The sequence below is a fragment of the Bipolaris oryzae genome, assembly GCF_000523455.1.
Source record: "Bipolaris oryzae ATCC 44560 unplaced genomic scaffold scaffold_107, whole genome shotgun sequence".
NCBI classification, from domain to species: Eukaryota; Fungi; Ascomycota; class Dothideomycetes; order Pleosporales; family Pleosporaceae; genus Bipolaris; species Bipolaris oryzae.
Genome location: NW_006911383.1, coordinates 20,966 through 41,000, shown reverse-complemented (window position 1 = coordinate 41,000; position 20,035 = coordinate 20,966). Strand labels below are relative to the sequence as shown.

Genomic DNA, 20,035 nt, shown 5'->3' with positions numbered 1-20,035 from the left:
GCTGGTGGTTGGCTGCGGGCTGCATGGTAGACCTCGCCAGGATGCATTTCCGACATGCGACGGCAAGGGCAGCAGACCCGGCATAGCCAAGGACAGCGAACGCTAGCGTCTCATACATATGATGGCAATGAGAGCAATGCTTTCTTGGGGCCAGGCAGTTTACTGTGTCTTGTGTAGATGGAGGAGTACAATGTGTGTGTGTCTGGTGCTATAACAAGTGTTGTTCATAGGCAGATAATAATATAATGATGATGATGATGATGATAATAATAATAATAATAACAACACCAACAATAACAATAACAATAACAATAATAACAATACACACCTGCCCATGCAGGAACAGGCGTCGGCGTTGCTGTCGGCCCAAGCTATATTCATGTCCGTGTTCATGTCCATGTCCGTGTTCGAGGGCCTTCTGTCTGCCTGCGCACCCCCACCAAGCCGCATGCTTAGCAATCAGCCACGCACCCCTCGGCGCCTCGCTGATTGACTGCGGGATGCATTCACCGACTGCCATCGGCCTCTCTGATGACCCGACTCCATTCTACCACCAACCACTCTCCCCTCGCCTCGCAGCCACATCCCGAGCCACTCGTTCCTCTCTCCCCCCCTCACGTGCTTTGTTGCTGGTCTGCCGCATCACAACCGCCGCACGCCTGGCTCGCTGCTCGGAAAAAAAGTCGCTCCAAGTGGTTCCATCCGCCAGGCCAAGGGTGTCGCCTCATCCCACTGCGCCCTAAGGCCTCCTCATCCTGCCTCTGCCTCTGGCCACCTTGCTTCCCCCCCCCCCCCCCCCCCCCCCCCCCCCCCCCCCCCCCCCCTCTCCCTCTCCCTCTCCCTCTCCCTCTCCCTCTCCCTCTCTCTCTCGCCAATATTCGTCCGCCCTCTGCACGGGACGCCTTGATATCGGCGCTTCTGCACCTGCTCAGCGGCCGCTTACCGGCAACCTACCCGCTTTTACCCACCCTGCACACTGCTCTGCTCCGCCCACACCTTTTGCGTCATCTTTATCCCTCACACACGTAGAGTACATACACCCTACCTGCTCCCCGTCCCGTGACGCCGCGCCGCGTCGCTTCAGGTGGCAATAACAGTCACTCGTAGTTTGACACTCTCTCCCATCGACCCCGCGGAGTCTCCGCAGCTACCCAGCTCACCCACTGCCCCAGCCGCCTTTCTATACTCGCCCCAGCTTTCGCAATGGCCGGCACAGGCAACGATTTCCAGAATGGCGCCCCCTTCTACCTAGACGCCACGCAGCAAGACTTGCTCCTCGCTGCCCTCGCTTCCAACAACCAGAACCCCAACGACCTCTTCTCCACCGGCCTCCACAATGGTCACCACAGCAAGCAATCCATGGACGATGCGCAGTTTCAGTATCCCGTCGACGCCCTCGACCCCGCCTACTTCACCTCACCCCAGCAATCCACAGGCGGCACTGGCTTCAGCAACGTCGGTATCGAAGAGAGCCCCTTCATCGACTACCTCGACGGCGACAACGGCTTCGACTTTGAAAATGCCGACGGCGACATGATTGGCGCCCTTCCTGGCGACACTCCCGGAGACTCGAACGAGAAGCGCAAGAGTCCTGGTGACGAAGAAGCTGAAGACGACGAGGGAGGCGGCAAGCGCAGAGAAGGCGAGGACAAGCAAGCTAAGAAGCCAGGTCGCAAGCCGCTGACTTCTGAGCCTACAACGGTAGGTCGCTAACAGGGAATCACGAACCGATCAAAAACTGACTCTAGCAACAGAAGCGCAAGGCCCAGAATCGCGCTGCTCAGCGGGCTTTCCGGGAACGCAAGGAGAAGCATCTCAAGGATCTCGAGACCAAGGTCCAGGAGCTCGAAAAGGCCTCTGATGCTACAAACCACGAGAACGGCTTATTGCGCGCACAGGTACAGAGGCTGCAGATGGAACTTCGCGAGTATCGGAAACGCCTGTCAATGAACAGCAGCGGCCTCAGCCGTACCCCACCCCTCGCTGGAGGTTTCAGCTCCATGCTCAACACCAACACCACCGTGAACAACTTTTCCTTTGATTTCCCACGTTTCGGCGGGCTTCCAGGCGCTCAGCTCCTCGACAACAGCTCACTGACCAAGAACAAGAACGCTTCCGTGTCTTCGAGCGTATCGGGACGACACAATAGTACCGGACGAGACCTCAGCCCGAACAGCAACTCCAACGGTTCCATCGCCGAATCTCCCGCCCCAATGAGTGCGGGAGCAAAGACCCAGCGCTCTGGCAGCTTGAACGATTTCTTTGGCTTCACCAACAACAACAATAACAACAACAACAACAGCAGCAGCAGCAGCAGCACAACAAACACCGGAGCCTCTCGCAGCAACACTACAAGCTCTACCGGATCGCAATCGCGTATTTTCCAATTCAACAGCGGTTCATCTAATCACTCTGACTCGCCTTCGAATTCTTCCACATCGCCCACCAATCAAAACTCGTCCTGTGGCACATCCCCAGAACCAAGTCATGCTTCGCCCAACCAGCAGGCAGACACAATCACAGACGGCTATGTGTGCCATGGAAACTCCGAAGGTGAGGTGCTCTTCTGCGAAAAACTCAACATGGCCTGTGGAAATCCTCGTAACCCCATGCCTCGTGCCATGTCTCAATCTGACGCCAAACCTTCTCCCGCAGTCTTATCCGCCAAATCCCCAACTCCTGCCGTCAGCGGCATCGACTACCTCGCGAACCAAAACGGCGGCCAATTCGACCCTACCCTCTTTGGAGAGTACCGCGATACCCAAAATGCCATTGTTGGCGACGGCGACTTCACCGGTGGTTTCTTCAACGACGCATTTCTTAACACCGGCTATGTCAGCCCCTTCCACTTTGGCGATACACCAGCTGTGCAGAAGCCAAATCCTCTTGAGGAAATTGAGCGCGCACAAGACGGCCAAGATGGTGACGACGAAGTCGTTCCAGGCGAGGACGTTAACTCGCTTCTCAACTGCCACAAGATTTGGTTAGTCGAATTTGCAACCATTGAAGCAATGGCTTCACTAACACCATGCAGGGACAAGCTCTCAAGTCGCCCAGATTTCAAGGACGGTACCATCGACATTGATAACCTGTGCAGTGAGCTCCGCGCCAAGGCCCGCTGTTCTGAGGCTGGCGTTGTAGTCGACCACAAGGATGTTGAAGAGGCCTTGAAGCGGTTACCCAAGGAGAACAAGACTCTTGGATAATGGTTCTCATCTGGCTTGAAAAAAAAAATTCCTGTGCATTGGGTCGGATGGTTTAACGGCGCAATGATGATTGATACCTCTGCGAGTTTTGAAAAACTCCCAGCTCACAATTCTTTTCTTTTTCCATATTCCGGGTCTTTTTATTCTCATTGGGTTACGCTGCAAACTTGCCACATTTCCACTCGCTCTCTAGCTCCTCTATGGGTCGCAATTTGGTTCATGTGGCACCACGCTGTATCATGCCTTTGTGATTTTTGATCTGAGTAATAAGGTTTCCATTGTAATGTCTGGATTCCGTTTTCGGTTCGATGGCAGAAGGCTGGCGTATATGATGAAATGATATGATGTATAGTTGCTAAATAAAATACATGTTTTTGGACTGTGCTCTATTCGCGAATATGAACAACTGATAGATGGCTTTGTGATGAAATCCTTTGACTTGCCTGTCGACTGGGTAATAATGCAGAAAAGTAGTAGTCGTTATTTTATAGTTTATTTCACGTGTGTTTGTATTAGTAGAGAGGTAGTTGGGATACGATTCAATGACAGCGCCGTCACATAACGTATCGACGGTATCCGATTCCAAATATATCGGTTTATCCCATGGTGCAGTGGTGAATCCACACCCTCAAAGCCTTGCTGATGCTTTGGGCTCACCCGTTGCACCAACTTTCTTCAGTGCATCCCAGAGCCTGAGACCCTCTTCCATCCTCGTATCTTCTTCAATGACAACCCGACCATCACTCTTCAACGTCCGCAATTGCATCGCATGCTCCGTGCCCCACTCCATGTCCTCTCCCTTGAGAAACTTAGTCAGGGGATGATGGAACGTCTGTGCTGCAATGTGCTTTTCCTCCTCAGTCAAGTCGCTGCCATTGCCCCAAAACCAAATCGGAATGTCAGACCCATGCGTGACGCCAAAATGGCTGGGAAGCTCTTTGTCCACGCACCGCGCACGCCACTCGATACGATATCTATGGATTAGGTTGCCGGCTCCATGTTCCGCCAGCGCGTTCACCATTCCTCGTCGTAGGGCATGGATCTGGACATCAGCGTAGATGTGCCCAAACGCCTCCTGCCAGCTCTTGAACCGCGATGGAAGCTTCCGGTCAGGAAAGTAGTGTGACATCAGCACCTTACAAGCTTTGCGGGGATAGTCGGCTTCGAGGCGGTGCAGCATGTTCGTATAGCCTGGCTGAGGCGGCCGCCATGTCCCGTACATGAAGTGCTCATCTTTGCACTCACCGATGATGAGGTGGATATTGCGCCTCCTCAAGCGTTCCGCGTACACACCATTGGACAGCTCTTCCAATAAACCCTGGCGAACAAACACCCCATCCGTCACCGCGCGAAACTGATGCAACCCCATCTTCTTGCTCGCCTCGACAATCTCCTTAGCCGGCACCTTCCTTAGCCTCGCCAGCGCCTCCGCGGGCCCCAATCCGTCCTCAATCCCCAAACCCCGGACCAACTCTTCAAACTGCTCCTGCGCCTCGTCCAAACTCTTTGGCTGCATCCCCGGTCCATTCGACAGCATCATTGCGCGCCTCACCACCGCCTTGCCCTCACCCAACCCCAAATCATACGAGAGCTGATGAAACACGGAATGCGAGCCTGCAGAGTAGCCCCCGACGGTGATATTCGCGGCATCCCCCCCAAAATACGCGATGTTTTCGTGCGTCCACTGCAGCGCTAATCGCTGGTCCCAAAACCCTACGTTAGCATCGTAATCCGCGCATCCACTGTTGTTGTTGTTGTCTTCGTCGTTGTCATCGTGATGCAAGTGACGTGAGCCCAGGAACCCGAATACGTTAAGCCGGTACGCCGGGGCGACGACGATGCAGCGTGTGGGCGAGTTGGAGAGGAGAAGCCGGAGATTGAGGCCGTTCGGACTGCCCCATTGGAGGAAGCCGCCATCTAAAGTTCAGTAGAATAGGTCTCGAGTCAGTTTGCCACGTGCTTTTTTTTTATACTTATGTTGTGCCGCTGGTACGGGACGTGAGGAGCATGTGCCGTCCCGTATTTGATATGGGACTAAGAAAAAAAAAGGGTCGCACAGGCTTTGTTTTGCGTTTGGTGGTTCCCCATGTTCTGCCCAGGTAGTCGGGATATTTGCCATGGCGGGAAAATGGGAAGATCACCCGCGGACCTGGATATTGGGAATGCAGAGAAAGTGGCGCAATCTCACACACACACGTACGCTCGGTATTACCCTTTCCCACAGAGACAAGGCAGAAATCAAAAACGAAAAAAAAAGTGCCCGAAAAAAAAACTGGGGAATTAAAGGGAGGGGAAAAAAGGAAATGGAAAATACTTACGAATCCAAAATAGTACTGGCCACCCTGTTCCCTCATGTTAGCCCTCCCATCCTCTCATCTCTCTCTCTTTATCTGTCAACCAGTAAAACTCACCTCCCTCGGGCGCCTCGCCTACTGGAACCCAAACATTGCACTGCAAACAATCCTCATCCCCGACTTGATCCTCCTTGCCCGGTCCAGACGCTGGCTGCGGACATAGACCGCACGCGCCGTCGAACACGCCTGGTTGGGACTGCGTTCCGTAGCGGTAGCATGGCGGGAGTGGGTTTGCACGCTGGAACCGCGCTGCAGGGAGAGCGTAGGGGATTCCGCCAAAGTAGTGGCATTGCGGGTGACCTGTTTGAGCATCGTGATATGTGCGACCTTGGGCGTAGCCGCGGTGGGAGAGGTCGAGGGTATATGGGGTTAATGTTGATGTTGACATTGTCACGGGTATGGGTTTGTGCAAAGGTGGTGGTGTAGAGGTGAGGTGAGAGGTGATGGATAGATGGAGACCTCGGTTATGCAGGGCGGGTGATTTGCGCGTTTGCATGTGGTATGCAGGGTGCAACCTCAAGGGTAGGGGTGTAATGTTTGCAAATCGTGGACATCATTTGTTCGTTGGTATAATACTTAATAGTTACATTTGAGAAAAGAAAAAGGACAAAGGAAAAAGGCGATTATGCCCATTCGTCTTGACGCCGTGAAATTGCACTTCGATCGTCCTCTGTCACAGTGACATTTGTTGTTTTCGTAATTGCTTGGTCGGAATTAGTTGTTGGCCTTGCGGCCTCTTCGTTGGGTAGTATGCCCAACTCGCTATCACCGTCTGTTTCCTGTTTGCCAGGCCAAGACTTGGCAGTCGACCGCGCCTCAATGTTGTCGAGCATGTAGCTCTGTCGAGATGCTTTTGAGCCTTTACCTGATGAGCCAGTAAGACTGGCGGGAAGGATCCTGCGCAAGAAGTTTTCGAATGTTTTTCGCAGGGGAGGTAGTGAGGCGGTGAATGCGCCGACGAAGACTTCGGCTGAGGCGAAGATGCTTAGGTTGACGGATTCGAAGCTTGGGTCTTTGGTGTTGGCCAATGCCTTCATTTCGTATAGTTTCAATGCGGAGATTGTTGTTGTTCTGCAGTTTGTTAGCGGAATGCGCAGGGAAATTCTAATGTGTTGCGACCTATGAAACTTACACAAGACCACAGAGAAAGACTGCACGGACACCCCAGATTGTGCGTTTCGAAAGCTGGATCCGCGAGATGTATACCAAAGGCGCCATTGTGTACAGCAAATCCGTCGCAATGTTGACTGCTGCTCCGGAGTACCCCGAGATAACCCTGGGTTCTGGTCCCCAGCATGAACCGGGCTTGGTTCCCGCCACGTCCCAATGCTTCGAGTAGGGTGTGCACTCTCCGAATAGAATCACTGTGGGAAACACAAAGTTGACCCCGACATGGACAACAATCGATATCCAAATCATGACGCGAAAGGTCTTGGAAAAGTCGAGCATGAAAATGTAGGCGCAGACGCTCAGTTTGACCAGCGCCATTCCGTAAAGATTGAGTATCTGGCTTAGCCAGACATAGTAGAGTTGTTTTTCCAGACGTGGTGGTGTCATGAATGGATCCCAGACGTGCTTGCCGCCACCGTATTCAGCCATTTTGTAGCAGCATGCACCGCCTGCTATAGCTACTACCTTTGATTGTATTAGCACCAAACGTGTAAGAGTCCAAGGGATACACCTACATGTCCAGTCCATAGCAAGTGATCTGTAAGAAGGAAGAAGTTCCTGTTTCTCCAATTGATACCCAATCGAATTGCAACGAAGACGGAGCTGAATATGATCAATACAATAAGTGGTATTTTGATAGCATTTGAGCGGTCGTCCAGAGGAAGCCCTTCTGGTGTCGTAGGCACAGCCATGGCGATATGGGGAAGTGCTCAAGGCTGGGAAAAGAAAGAAAAGGCCTGGGCAAGCGGGCCGATGTGTATTGTTCCGGTATATTAGTGCCCTTACCAAGACAAATGTTATGCAGTAGTTGTACCGTGTGCCACGTGGGAGTGCGAACCGTTATAATATTCGCTCATTAATGCTACGGATGTACACAGCCTGCCGCGAAAACCTGCCCATTCGAAACACACGATTACGAAATCCTACAGCGGCCGGAGTACCTGCATATGGTTTGGTGGTAGTCGCGCGAGTCAACGCTTAATCCGTACTTGGTGAGTCAAGGGGTGATCTCGCCCGAGTTTCCCCACCCCAGATCTCTCTTTATCTTTTAGTATGAGGATAAACAGTGATTAGCGTACTTGCAAAAGGCATATGTTAAAACACGGGTTCTTTTTTGTTAATGTTTACGCTTGTCCAGGGTCACGTCGCTATTGTTTCTAGTTCAGAGTGGCAGAGAGTTTTGAGATAATGACCAAGGGCTGGCCTCGAGGTAAGTTCAATAGTCTTGACCGTTGGAGAATTTATCGAAGACTTTTGCCCATTGCTCAGGTGGGATGTTTTGAGCATAGTCAGCGGTCACGTCTTTGACTGGCCAGGAAAGGTTCGTGTCGTTGAAGCAAGGTTAGCTTGTGATGGCGTTTAGGCCAACAGTTTTCAGGTTCGGCATGGCCGTGCTATGGCATGTGGCTGCCGCCGGAATTACATTCAATTACGAGCCCTCGAGCTAAACTAGGAAGGGTGCAAGTACACGAGTTTCGCTCGCGCCTCTTGACACAACCTACCTGAAGTAGCTCGCCAGGCCGAGGTTGTCAGCCAGTAGGGCTAATGATTGTCCTACGGACGTAGCGAAACCCTCAGGCGCCCTAGGTTAACCGTTTCAAGGTCCCGCCTGTTTGAACATTGAACGTTTGATCTGCAGCGGGGCTGAGAAAGGCTTTGTTGGATGGAGAGCTGTAATTGTTGCAAAGTTTGAGATGACGCTAGGTAGTTGCTGGTCGCTGTGCAGGTAATGTGGCTTGGCAGCTACAGCTCTCGATGCCTAATTAGGCAATGCCAGACGCCACAGGCGATCCAGACGATAGATAGCGCTCGACTTAGCCAACTGTCGATACTCTAAACATCGGGATTAAGACTAACAGGACTAGTCAGGAGCAGGCCGATAATGAGCAAAGCGGCGCTCTCGCCAAGGATTAATATGCCGTGTCTATTATCGCTCGCTTCCAGGCCACGGCTCCTGCAGGATTGACCCAAAGTTTCAACCCCCTGTCCCTACATCCACAGCTACGCCATCGCCATTTCCCCCACCTTTTATCTTCGGCATCGACATAAAACAGGGTCACCGGTCTAGGCCTACACGAGAGCTACCCTCTTCTTCGTCAGGTGGCGCTTGTCATACGATAATGCACAAAGTTTTTTTTTTGCCTACAATAGCCAGCCAGCTGCGCCGGATTCTTCTTCGTCTTCATTGTCATGATCTTTGGTTCTCTCCATCGATCTAGACCCTGGAAACATGCCATTAAACGGTCCGCTGATCGGAAAATGTGCTATTTGGAAGAGCAACCAGTAGACAAGACATATTCTACCTATTATGCCCACGCTACGCTGGTCCAGACCCAGCATTACGCTGTGTGAGCGCGTTGAGCTATTGACAATCTTCGCTTTCCTGAGCGTTGAGAAAATCAGGCGATGACACTCTTATGATAGACGATATTGCCGCATTCGCTGTGCTTGCTGTGCCTCGCTTGCAGCAGACCACTGGCTAGTTGTACAAAGTTTCGGGTAACTATGCTGCCTCAGGGGAAGCCTACCGACAAACTACGTACTAGCAATTATCGATTCTGGCCAGTAGCGACTAATTTCATGTAAAAACCTTCCATTTATCTCGGTTTAAAGAGCTAGAGGAAATGTTGATTTCCCATTTTGCACCTCTCACTGGGTGCCTACACGTTCCTTCAGCTTACTTACGCCCATTATCATGTCTTTAATTTTATCTGGCCTTTTGTTTCTTTCCTCTTTCGTACCTCATATAACCAATCCCCTCAATGGTGGTAACAGCAACGGAGAGCCCGACGTGGGCGGGCAAACCTTCGACTTCATTATTGTGGGCGGAGGACTAACTGGACTCACTGTTGCCAACCGGCTTAGTGAAGACTCGGGCCGTGAGTGTTTTCCTTGGACTTGAAAGTTCCAATTTGACCTTCTCCAAGGCACTGTGCTCGTGATAGAAAATGGATATGCGGTCGACGATGTTTCAACGCGAGTACCCAGTTTCGCAAACAGCGTCAACACGCCGCTCATGTACGATATTACCTCAGCATATGATGCAAACACGGGTGCTTCACACCCCGTATGGGTAGGGAATGTCCTGGGTGGAGGGTCAGTCGTTAATGGCATGGCCTTTGACCGCGCATCTGCTGCCGACTACGATGCTTGGGAACAACTAGGTAACAGCGGATGGAACTTCAACAATCTCCTGTACTACTTCAGAAAGTCAACGACTTTTACACCGCCGAACCAATCCAATATCAAGGAGTTTGGCACCACGTATGACGCATCATACTACGGCACCAACGGCCCCATCCAGGCTTCCTTTCCCAAATTCGAGTACGAAGACACCAAGACAATTTGGGCGGCCTACAAGAAGTCGGGTGTGCCCTTGCCCAAGGAGCAAGGTTCAGGCCAAGCTGTAGGCGCCTTGTGGACACCCACTGCCCTGCGTCCCAAGACACAAACACGATCCCACGCAAAGAATGAATACTACGATCCTATCAAGAACCGCAAGAATCTCGTAGTCATCACCGGAAATACTGTAAATGAGATTCTCTTTAACGTTGGTCTCTTGACCGGACTCACAGCCAACGGTGTTCAGTACAAGTCGCGCAGGGATGGTTCTGTTAAAAGGGTGTACGCTAGGAAGGAAGTGATCATGGCGGCTGGCGCAGTCTTTACGCCTCAATTGCTTCAGCTGAGTGGCATTGGCCCTAGGGACGTGCTGAGTGCTGCTGGTGTACCAGTGAAGAAGCATATGCCAGCTGTCGGTGCCAACATGCAGGATCACCCCAACGCCAACATGATGTTCGATCTGCAGAACCTCGCTTTCCCGAACCCCTTCAGCGGCGCCAACCCGGATTTCAACGCTACCGTGTGGTCTGAGTATGACAGCACCGCTAGTGGACCTCTCACTCAGGCCCATGGTAGCAGCTTGGCCTTTTTGAGTCTGCAAACCATCACGGACAATTGGAACGAAATTGTGCAGACAGTAAAGTCGCAAGATGTGCGCAGCTACCTCCCTTCTGTCTATGGCGACTATAACCTCTTGCGCGGATTCCAAAAGCAGCGCGACATCATTGCCAACCTCCACGCCAGTCCCGATGCTGCCGTCGGTGAGTTTCCCATGGTTCCCTTCGGTCTCGCCATCAACGCCCTGCAGCGTCCGCTTTCTCGCGGTACAATCACACTCAACCCAAAGAACAAGTACGGAAACCCCGTTGTCCAGTTCAACTCTCTGCAGAACCCCGTCGACCGTCAGATTATCCTCGCAATGGTCCGATGGACGCGCAATCACTGGACGAACCCTGAGCTCGCCAAATTCTCTCCTGTCGAACTCTCACCTGGTTCACAGGCGCAGACAGACGACGAGATAATGAACGATCTCCTCAGGCAGAACGGACTTCAAGCTTCTTTTGCGCACATGTCTGGTAGCTGCTCGATGATGCCAGAGGCGTATGGCGGCTGTGTGGCCAGCGATCTTACCGTGTACGGCATCAAGGGTCTCAGCATTGTAGATGCAAGTATCATCCCGCTGATTCCCGCAACACACTTGCAATCCACAATGTATGCTGTTGCAGAGAAGGCTGCAGATCTCATTAAGAACAGATACTCTTTCAATATTCTGGACCCCTTGTCGATCTTCAAGGCGAAGAGAGTCCAGAAAATCTAGTATTGTGTTGTCGCAAAGAACACTCTTTTATAAATAGGTTTATTTTGTAATACAACAAGTTTGCATTCAAGGCCAAGGTTACATGAGTCAGGCTGTTCACGTCATCCGTCTGTCATGTACTAAATACCATACTAAATACATCTCTAGTCTCAATCCTCGTCGCCACCCGAGCCACCACCCGGCTCGAAGCGGTCACAAGAGGGGAAACGGTAGAAATCGCCCGCAGGATCCTCCCAAAAGTCCTTGTTATTAATATAGCAGAAATCGGTCGTCAAGCTCCAGTAATCAAGAGGCCCCTCACTAGGCAGGTTGTTCACGACCTTGAGGCATTGCAGCCAGACCTCGTTGTTGAACTCGAATGTCTTTTCTATTTTGCAGGACTCCTTGGGGCAGGAGCGGCAGTAGGCGTATTCTTCGCCGACGGTGACGTTGATGAGGTACATGACGTTCATATCTGCTTCACGTTTGGGAAGAGGCGCAGGTACAAGCTCGGGTTCGGGCTCAGGCTCTGGGGTCGCCTCGCGCTTGTTTGGGTCGCTTGTTCCGTTTTCGTTGTTATGGTGCAGAATCTCGAGAAACGGGACGGGGCCGCAATCATCTAGTTTGGTCAGGTCGGGTTTCGAGTACAGGTTTTTCCTTGCGACGTAGCAGTTGTTTGTTGTTTTGTGCCAGTACCTGTGTGCGCGTTCGTGTCAGCGGGGCTATCGTGCTGTGTATGTGCTTGTCAAAGGAGAATCACTTACGGGTCATCAATGATGAGTTGTCCGTCTGGATACCAGCAGGTCAGGTCCAGCTCGGTATTTTCCTTCAGATATGACACGACGTCGCAGCTCAGCTCAGGGCAAATTCTGCACTCAGTCTTGTATCTCAGTTTTGCATCTTGAAGGGTAAGCTTCTGAACCTCAGAAGCGGGGCCGCAGTATTTAAGATCAGTGGTGTCTAAACAAGGACTATTAGTTGTTATCCCCAAGTCTAACCTCAGTTGCACTTACAATCTCCAGCATACTCTAGCACATCGTACTGGGTTATGTAACAGCCAGCCTCAGTCTTGAGCCATAGGTTGTCTCCCATGATCTTCGTTCCATGTGTCCAACATGTTACATTGAGTCGCTCTTCGTACTCATAGTAAAGCTTGTTAGGGCAAAGTGAGCGTGGGCAGGTTTTGCATTCTGTACGGTACTCTGCTTCAGTCTGAATGTAAGACTTGATCTGGGCATGGACTATCACAGCCGCGACTAGTACAGTTGCGAGAAATGAAGGGATAAAGCCACCCATGTTTGCTTACGAGCAGCTATAGCAGAAGGAATACTTATCAGTGTGAGAGGGTGAAGGAACATTAGAAAAAAATTAACAGTAAGAGCAGTATATATATTGATTTTCGAATTAACCAACATCTAACAGCTGAGATTTCAGCAAGGGCTGTGTAGAGAAGGATTCCAGACTACTCGTTTAGGATACGAAAATATATGATCTCGTATCTGTATGTCATCATGAACCTTGGTGCAACCAGGAGGCGTAACAGCAATGTACATCCATCGAGGAAATAAGCGATCAGACATCTCGCAAAGAGTTGATTTTATTCATCTCAAAGAACAATCACATGAGAAAAGTATAGTTGTTTTAGCTCTGCTTTTCACAGAATACAGCCAGGCGGAAATCGATGGTATGATGTTGAATTATTGATTGCACAGAAGAGGGGTTATGAGGCTGACATGCAGGGTCAGCGCAGTACACGGGTAAGGCGCCCCTTGAAATTAGGCTAAACGCGGGCACAGTCGGTATTGAGACCCAGAACTTATGTAGAAGGTATTGGTGAGATAGTTGAGAATCAAGAACAAACTTTGACACAATCACATGAAGGCAGGTGTAGCTAAAGATTGGTCCTTGCTCTAGTGACTGCACTAAAACAGCACTCGATGTACCCTAAGCTAGCTTTTGCCAATAAAAATAAAGACCCAAGAAACTATACCCCCTGCATGAGATGTATTGGAATTGGCGGAGTGCTGCGTTTTCGGATTTTTCGGGTTACGTAAAGCCTAGCTGTACCACGAATGATATGATAAATTGTATTTCCGATGCACACTCACAATCATTGGCTTTCTATACATTAGGCAACCAATGCTCAGTACCGATTTATGAAACATGACAATGCCACCAATCCATATGCATTTAGAGTATGAGAGCCTACAATGTCAACACAAGCAAGTCTTTTCTTCGCACGTACCCTGCATGCACGTACTACAAAAACCACGAAGTCACTCAATATGGACTATGTCATTTGGTTTTCAGCGACCATCTTCCATTTGGTCGAGTACTAATACTACTGGGAAAAGAAAAAAGGTCAGAAAACTATGAATACTTTGCCATAAAATGGGCTAATGCTTGAAAAGGCAGCTGCATGTGGGGTGAGTGATACGCAAGCCCACTAGGTGCACATTGCTTTATGAAAACAACATACATATAAAACAGTTGAGTTCAGACTAGAGGCGACTTCCTTTCGCTACACTACCTTAGGGCTGGAGCTAATACTTTGATCGCCGCCTCATGGAAGGATTTGGACACGATCACGTGACTGGTCGTGGGGGCCAAAAGATCCTTCGATGACCTCATGTCAGCGCGACATCGATCATTCTTCAGGGCAATAGAATCCTTGCGTATCAGTTTGAGATACAAAGCCTAGCATTAGGGGCCATGAAGCGAGAAGTATTGCTCTGCTGATAGCAGCAGATTCACACAATCACCAAGCGCGTGACGGCTTTCCGCCCACAACTACTTAGCGCTGTAACCGAGCCCAACAATCTCGTCTTGCCAACTGCACGGACTAGGATTTCCCCTTAATCGTGTCGCAGAATACGTGTCGCCATCAGGATATTCTCGTAGTTGAAGACCAGGCAAAGCCATCACCAATCTCAGAGCAAGATACAACAATGATCTGTTAGGATTTGTCACCCCATATCTCGTGCCTCAGCCCTGCCGCCAAGAAGTCATCAGGCCATCGCATCTCCTGTAGTTGCTCCTAAAAACATACGTGCGACTATGGATATACCTGAGGGGCCGAAGCAAAGTTTGCTTCGAAAAACGTTTGTGGACCCGTTTCGAATTTCCATGTCGAAACGCAAATCCAGTGTAACCGTCATACCCACGGTTACTTCCTTACCCGATCTCCAAGACCCTCTAGACGCACTACCCGCGTTGCAATATGGGCCCTTGGACCCAAACAGGAAAACCATTAGACTTTTGGAAATAGTGCCTGCACCAGAGTACGAACCAATCCAAACAAAACTTTCAACATGCGACCTGGATGAGAAGCCCGCGTTCATCGCACTGTCATACACATGGGACAAGGGCGGTCAAAGGAAGAACATTGGAATTGGAGGATCAAAATTCACAGTCGGAGAGAGCTTGTGGAATTTCCTCAAACAGTACCGCAAGAAGGAGTATCTGCGACATTGCTCGGAAAAGGATCCAAGCAAACCAATGCCATTGTGGATTGATGCCATTGTCATTGACCAGAGCAACATGGCCGAACGTAACCACCAAGTTTCTCTCATGCGCGATATATACACTGGCGCCGAATCCGTCATTGTATGGCTTGGCCTTGCTACGGGAACGGAAGAGCTAGCCTTTATGCTCGCGCGGCATCCACATCTGCTGCGAGTCGAGGAATTCCATCAAGCCCTCGCAACTGTACTCGACAAACCGTACTGGGGCCGTGTATGGGTAGTCCAGGAGTTTGTGCTCGCGCAACGCGTCGACATATGGTGTGGTGATTTCAGCGTCGACGCCACAGTTGTGGAAAATATCTGGAAAGACGGATTGTCGGCCAAGCCAATTGTATCTGCTGCCAGGAAAATCTATGCGAGTCGTGGGTACTTGTTGTTCAAGTATCGGCGCGACTTTAAGCATTCCAAGCAGTATAAGAGAGACGTCATGGGGCGTCGAAACAGCAGAACGTTGAAGGCTACATTCCGGCTGCGCGACCTTTTACAAGCGTTTGCCTCATCCCAGAGCACAGTCGAACATGACCGTGTCTATGGGTTCCTGGGTGTAGCATCAAAGGGGCGCGGAGAAAAGATTCTACCTGACTACAGTAAATCAGCAGTGGAACTCCTCGTCGACGTCCTCCGCAACCAATGCAACAGCGACCACCGCGGCGGCGACAAAGACGACTACAAATTCCTCGCCTTCCTCACCCAAGCCCTCAATGTCTCACCTGAGAAACTCGCCCAACACGTACTCCAACTCTGCCCCCAAGTCCAACCCCATGCCTACGTCTTAACAGCCACACCCTGCATGACAGCCTCGATATCCTTCATCAGCACCATAACCGAAGTGGGCGATTTCGTCGACCACGACGAAGCCTTTCTCCCCAAAACCTGGAGCCCAGGCTGGACGCGCTCAAACATGCACCCAAAATCGCTCTCGAGTCAAGACATCCTTGATCTCGGGGATCTGGTCACCAAAGACGGGACGGACATCTTACTCAGCTTTGCGGACCCTTACGTGCCGTACGGGAACCCCGGGCCGTCGCAAAAGGTGCGCCAGTCCATTATCGAAGAGTCGACGGATCTGATCATCACGGGCTTGATACGCGCGACTGCGGAACGGGATGCGCGGCCGTGGGGGGAGGCGGAGACGGGTGATGGAAGTATAGTTATGCGCGACATTATCAAGCGGAGTATGACGAATGATGCTTTAGACCTGTATTTGGAAGCCAGAAGCCATCGGCTGAGCCGACGGGATACGGATCAGCGGCACGAGCGGTACACGTCGTTTGTGGGCACGAATGGCATTATTGGGCTCGCATGTGGAGGTGGTCCTGGATCGTATGAAGTGCGGCCTGGAGATCGCATTTGCACTTTTTCGGGTGTTACCGATGCGAACAATGCATTTATACTGCGTCTAAGTGCGAGCGGCAAGTGGCTGATTTCGGGGTTTGCGATTATACTTTTGCCTGAGCTGCGGACGCCGGCAGTGGGGCGCAGTAACAGTGATGCTATTCGGAAACAGTCGTTCTTAAGCGAGACGACACTGTGCTTTCACTGCCATCTGAGCGACTTGCTTGAGTTGCAGCGGTGTCAGATTTTGAGTCAGGTACAGATGAATCGCCTGCTGGAACAGACGCTGCAGGGGGGAAGGACGCATTGTTGTGCACAAGGAAGTGGGGAGTATGATGTATTGGAGTTTGAGCTGTAGCAGTTGCTCAGATGATGTAATTTTCGGTGTATACTCAACTGCGAGTCCAATGTCCATATCTTCATCAAAGTGGCTTTTCATGCTGCACGTGTCCAGCAATTCAGCATGCTGTGCTTCATCTCTTCAACCGTTTCCAACATCCATTGTCGCTTCCTGACAGTATGTGTTTTTACATCTATTGTGACTTCTTCGCCTTGGCCTGAGCACCGGTAAAGCCCATTCCGTAGTTGTAGACCAGCTTTCCACCCAGATGGGCGGCAAACAGGGTGGCTGGAAGTGCCAACATACAGCTGGCGAGGATGTTTGTGCCGGTGGGCTCGAACATGGGGCGGCTTCGGCGCGTCCACCAGTTGAGGGCGGCAGCGACAACGGTAACGTCATTGATGGCAGCATGTGCTATGGCAATCTTGGCCTTGCGGGAGTTGAGGCCGTCGCGCTTGATCAATGGCATCAATTGAGAGGCGCCGGTCATGACGGCGGGCACGGAGAAGGCGATTGTGAGGATGGTGAGGTAGTAGCTGAAGAAGGGAAACAGTTGGGGGGCGAGCTTAATGTCAAGAGTCTTATCTGAGGAGCAATTGTTAGTACACGGTGTTCTCTGGCTGAGAGTGAAGCTACTTGCAAATGGAGGCCACAGTAGAAGACGTGGCTGGGTGCTTGTAGAAGAAGTAAAAAGCATCCAGACCGCCCGTCAAGAGGGTCGTGGTGATGGGAAAGTGGACGAATGCTGGATGGGCGGGGAGAGACATGTTGAGGGATTCTAACAAGCAAGCCGGGTGTCGTGTAGGAGAGACGTCGACGCAGGAGCTGTACAATGCGAGGTGATGCGAGGGTGCGCGTCTTTACTTATACAGGCAATCGATAAGCGAGAGGTGCAGAAAGCAATGTGCTGAGCTTACTCGGACCGCGGGCATGAAGTTTCACAGCTGCAGACAGGCGGTCTGTTTCCGCAAAGCCTAGCGGAGAGCCGAATCGAGTGCGTACGTAGTGCCGCCTCATTGCAACAACAATGCCATGCCAATTCACTAAATGATTTTGCTGTGTCGTCACCATCACCAGGTCCGGACGTGACACAAAGAAGAGGAGCGGAAGAGCGTCTGGACTCGCATTGGCCAGTGGGCGCCATTCGGATTCGAGGAGCCCATTGCCTGCGCTGTCATTGGCCAATGGCTGCAGTACCTGCACGTGCACGTGCACGGAACTCCGTTGAGCATCCCTATTCTTCTTCCACTCTGACTCCACATCCGAACGCCCCCATTGGCCTACCAGACATCCATTGGCCAAAATGTATTCACGGAAACTATAATCCATTCGGGCCCGACTATCAATACACTGGCATCCCTCTCCGATACAGAATCTCCCCACCAGTCACTCCGCTCTGTCCGACCTTGCTCTCCTTCAATATCCCCGCATCGTAAAGCTCCGAGATGAGCGAGAACAGCATGCCATCGCACCCCTTTGCCGCCAGCAGATTGGCCGTGACAGGCAGGTACTCTACATGGCCGGTAACCAACGAATCGTACGGCGTCTCGCCCAGCGGCACAACATAGTCGGGCACTTCCGACATGACTGAAATCCGGCCGTTGCTGAAACCCAGCGGGACGCGAGGCTCGCCCCGATACACGTTGCGGTACGTCCTGCTGCCAGTCGAGCCAACGTACATGACGAGCGACTTGGAGCATGTCTCCGCCGAGGGAGCAAGCACAGTCTCGTTGGCCCAATTCTGGAACAAGGTCTTGTCGGCAATGGCCTCCGCCACAGTCATGTTCTGCTCCTCACCCCACCCCCAGCGAGCGAGCGGTGTAGGATTGACAAATGGAAGCCGTCCATCGTGTTTGATTGCGTAATCAGCATAGAACGGTTCGCGGACCAGCTCGATTTGTTGCTTGGTGATGAGAATCGCGTACGTGAGGTTCATGAACGTCCCCAACGGTGCAACGTCTGGGTTGGCAGCATCGAATTCTGCCGTTAAGTTGTATGCTGTTGCATTCGCACTCAAAAAATTGGTTACGTTGCCCAAGAAGTCAATAAGCAGCTGGTCAGCCTCGTCTTCTACCTCCGTAGGCCAACCAATCGTCTGGATAGTCTTGGGGTAGCTACTAGTTATGGTGATGTTGGGACCATACATGACTCTGGCAGCTTCCATCCAGATATTGGGGTTGCGGGCGAGTAGACCGGGTGTGTCAAGTACAGGGCTAAGTGGCATCGTATCATCCAAAGAAACGAGGCCGTGTGATGGTCGGTTGCCATACAACCCTTGAACTTGGGCTGGGCCGCGCACACTTCCACCAGTGTCCGAGCCTAGACTGACATCTAACCATGAGTATGACGCGGTACCGGCACCGCCGCCAGCGGAGCTGGAAGACGTGTCTTGATAGCCATCTCCACGAGGATTGAACGACGCATGGTAGTCTACCCAGTCAGCAGTCGCAGTCTCTCCATTGGCAAATTGAGAGGTGATCATCTTGCCGACGATAATGGCTCCTGCATCAATCAAGTTCTGCACAGGTGGTGCAGTCTTCTTGGCTGGGGGATATAGCCAGTACCACGCTCGGTTGCCGTTTGAAGTGCGAAGGCCTCTGATATCTGGGCCAAGTCAGTAAGATGCCATAGCCACTTGGTCATCTCAGCGTACCGTAAATGTCTTTAATACCGACTCGTACACCCGCCAATGGCTTTTCGGCAGTCTTGGTAAAGTACAGACGAGAAGGCACAGCAATCGCTTGGCGTTGGCCAACTGTGCCAGCGGGCAGCACCGAATATGAACCGTCTCCATTACCAATTGCCGATTCTGTAAATGCTCCCTGCACGTCCGAAAACAGCCTCCACGCCTCGAAAACTTGACCAGCGGCGTTGATGAAATAGGGTCCGACGGGCAATTGAGATGACGCGTTGCCAGATAGAATAGCGACAGATGAGTTTGTAGATTTCATGGTGCTGATCTGCGCATAGATTGCTAAACGATGGGTCAATTCCAAAACTGAACATGTTCTTTGAAATAAGTACCTTGCATGAAGCCTTCCTGCCACACATCGTCGTCAGCATAACCAGCCGTTAGCGATGTGATATCCGTTACTGAGCCATTGCCCTTGACCACCGTGAATGGCACAAATGGTGCATCGTCGAAAAGTGCCTGGATTTCCCCACAACCAGATATCCTGGCCACCGGCTTTGGGGGAAGGAAATAGTCAATGTCCGATAGGGACACCGTGAAGCCTGTAGAAGATAAAGCAGCCTTGACATTCGCTGCAACTACCGAACCTACGGTCAGGACTCTTATTATACCCATTCCCACAGTATACAAAATAGGAATTGTGATACAAACAACTTCATATCTACTGTTGGCACCCCCATATTATATACAGCCACACTTACTCGTGCGTACCAGCAGCATCCGTATCCAACGCCAATCTTTCTCATTCCAAGTCGACTATCTGCATTCCCCATTT

The 20,035-nt window shown here is 51.4% G+C and overlaps 7 protein-coding genes across 7 annotated transcripts; 3 read left to right on the top strand and 4 right to left on the bottom strand.

Annotated features, from left to right (window-relative positions):
- Nucleotides 1–1,203: 1,203 nt before the first annotated feature.
- Nucleotides 1,204–3,206, top strand: COCMIDRAFT_100501 (uncharacterized protein; the record flags this gene model as incomplete). Its single annotated transcript, XM_007691733.1, has 3 exons — nucleotides 1,204–1,701; nucleotides 1,755–2,983; nucleotides 3,035–3,206. The coding sequence occupies 3 exons, from the start codon at nucleotides 1,204–1,206 to the stop codon at nucleotides 3,204–3,206; spliced, it is 1,899 nt and encodes a 632-aa protein (XP_007689923.1).
- A 628-nt stretch (nucleotides 3,207–3,834) lies between these two features.
- COCMIDRAFT_38501 (uncharacterized protein) lies at nucleotides 3,835–7,422 on the bottom strand (the record flags this gene model as incomplete). Its single annotated transcript, XM_007691717.1, has 5 exons — nucleotides 3,835–5,123; nucleotides 5,618–6,019; nucleotides 6,219–6,631; nucleotides 6,693–7,195; nucleotides 7,246–7,422. The coding sequence occupies 5 exons, from the start codon at nucleotides 7,420–7,422 to the stop codon at nucleotides 3,835–3,837; spliced, it is 2,784 nt and encodes a 927-aa protein (XP_007689907.1).
- Nucleotides 7,423–9,425: 2,003 nt separating this feature from the next.
- COCMIDRAFT_100498 (GMC oxidoreductase) lies at nucleotides 9,426–11,390 on the top strand (the record flags this gene model as incomplete). Its single annotated transcript, XM_007691732.1, has 2 exons — nucleotides 9,426–9,609; nucleotides 9,658–11,390. The coding sequence occupies 2 exons, from the start codon at nucleotides 9,426–9,428 to the stop codon at nucleotides 11,388–11,390; spliced, it is 1,917 nt and encodes a 638-aa protein (XP_007689922.1).
- Nucleotides 11,391–11,539: 149 nt separating this feature from the next.
- COCMIDRAFT_100457 (uncharacterized protein) lies at nucleotides 11,540–12,665 on the bottom strand (the record flags this gene model as incomplete). The annotated part of the gene is made up of 3 exons (XM_007691731.1): nucleotides 11,540–12,065; nucleotides 12,134–12,329; nucleotides 12,383–12,665. 3 exons carry the CDS (start codon nucleotides 12,663–12,665, stop codon nucleotides 11,540–11,542), a joined length of 1,005 nt encoding a protein of 334 aa, XP_007689921.1.
- Nucleotides 12,666–14,495: 1,830 nt separating this feature from the next.
- On the top strand, nucleotides 14,496–16,586 carry COCMIDRAFT_100467 (uncharacterized protein; the record flags this gene model as incomplete). Its single annotated transcript, XM_007691730.1, has 1 exon — nucleotides 14,496–16,586. One exon carries the CDS (start codon nucleotides 14,496–14,498, stop codon nucleotides 16,584–16,586), a length of 2,091 nt encoding a protein of 696 aa, XP_007689920.1.
- Nucleotides 16,587–16,761: 175 nt separating this feature from the next.
- Nucleotides 16,762–17,335, bottom strand: COCMIDRAFT_38497 (uncharacterized protein; the record flags this gene model as incomplete). The annotated part of the gene is made up of 2 exons (XM_007691716.1): nucleotides 16,762–17,184; nucleotides 17,222–17,335. The coding sequence occupies 2 exons, from the start codon at nucleotides 17,333–17,335 to the stop codon at nucleotides 16,762–16,764; spliced, it is 537 nt and encodes a 178-aa protein (XP_007689906.1).
- A 575-nt stretch (nucleotides 17,336–17,910) lies between these two features.
- COCMIDRAFT_100472 (uncharacterized protein) lies at nucleotides 17,911–19,875 on the bottom strand (the record flags this gene model as incomplete). The annotated part of the gene is made up of 3 exons (XM_007691729.1): nucleotides 17,911–19,172; nucleotides 19,222–19,542; nucleotides 19,593–19,875. 3 exons carry the CDS (start codon nucleotides 19,873–19,875, stop codon nucleotides 17,911–17,913), a joined length of 1,866 nt encoding a protein of 621 aa, XP_007689919.1.
- Nucleotides 19,876–20,035: the final 160 nt, after the last annotated feature.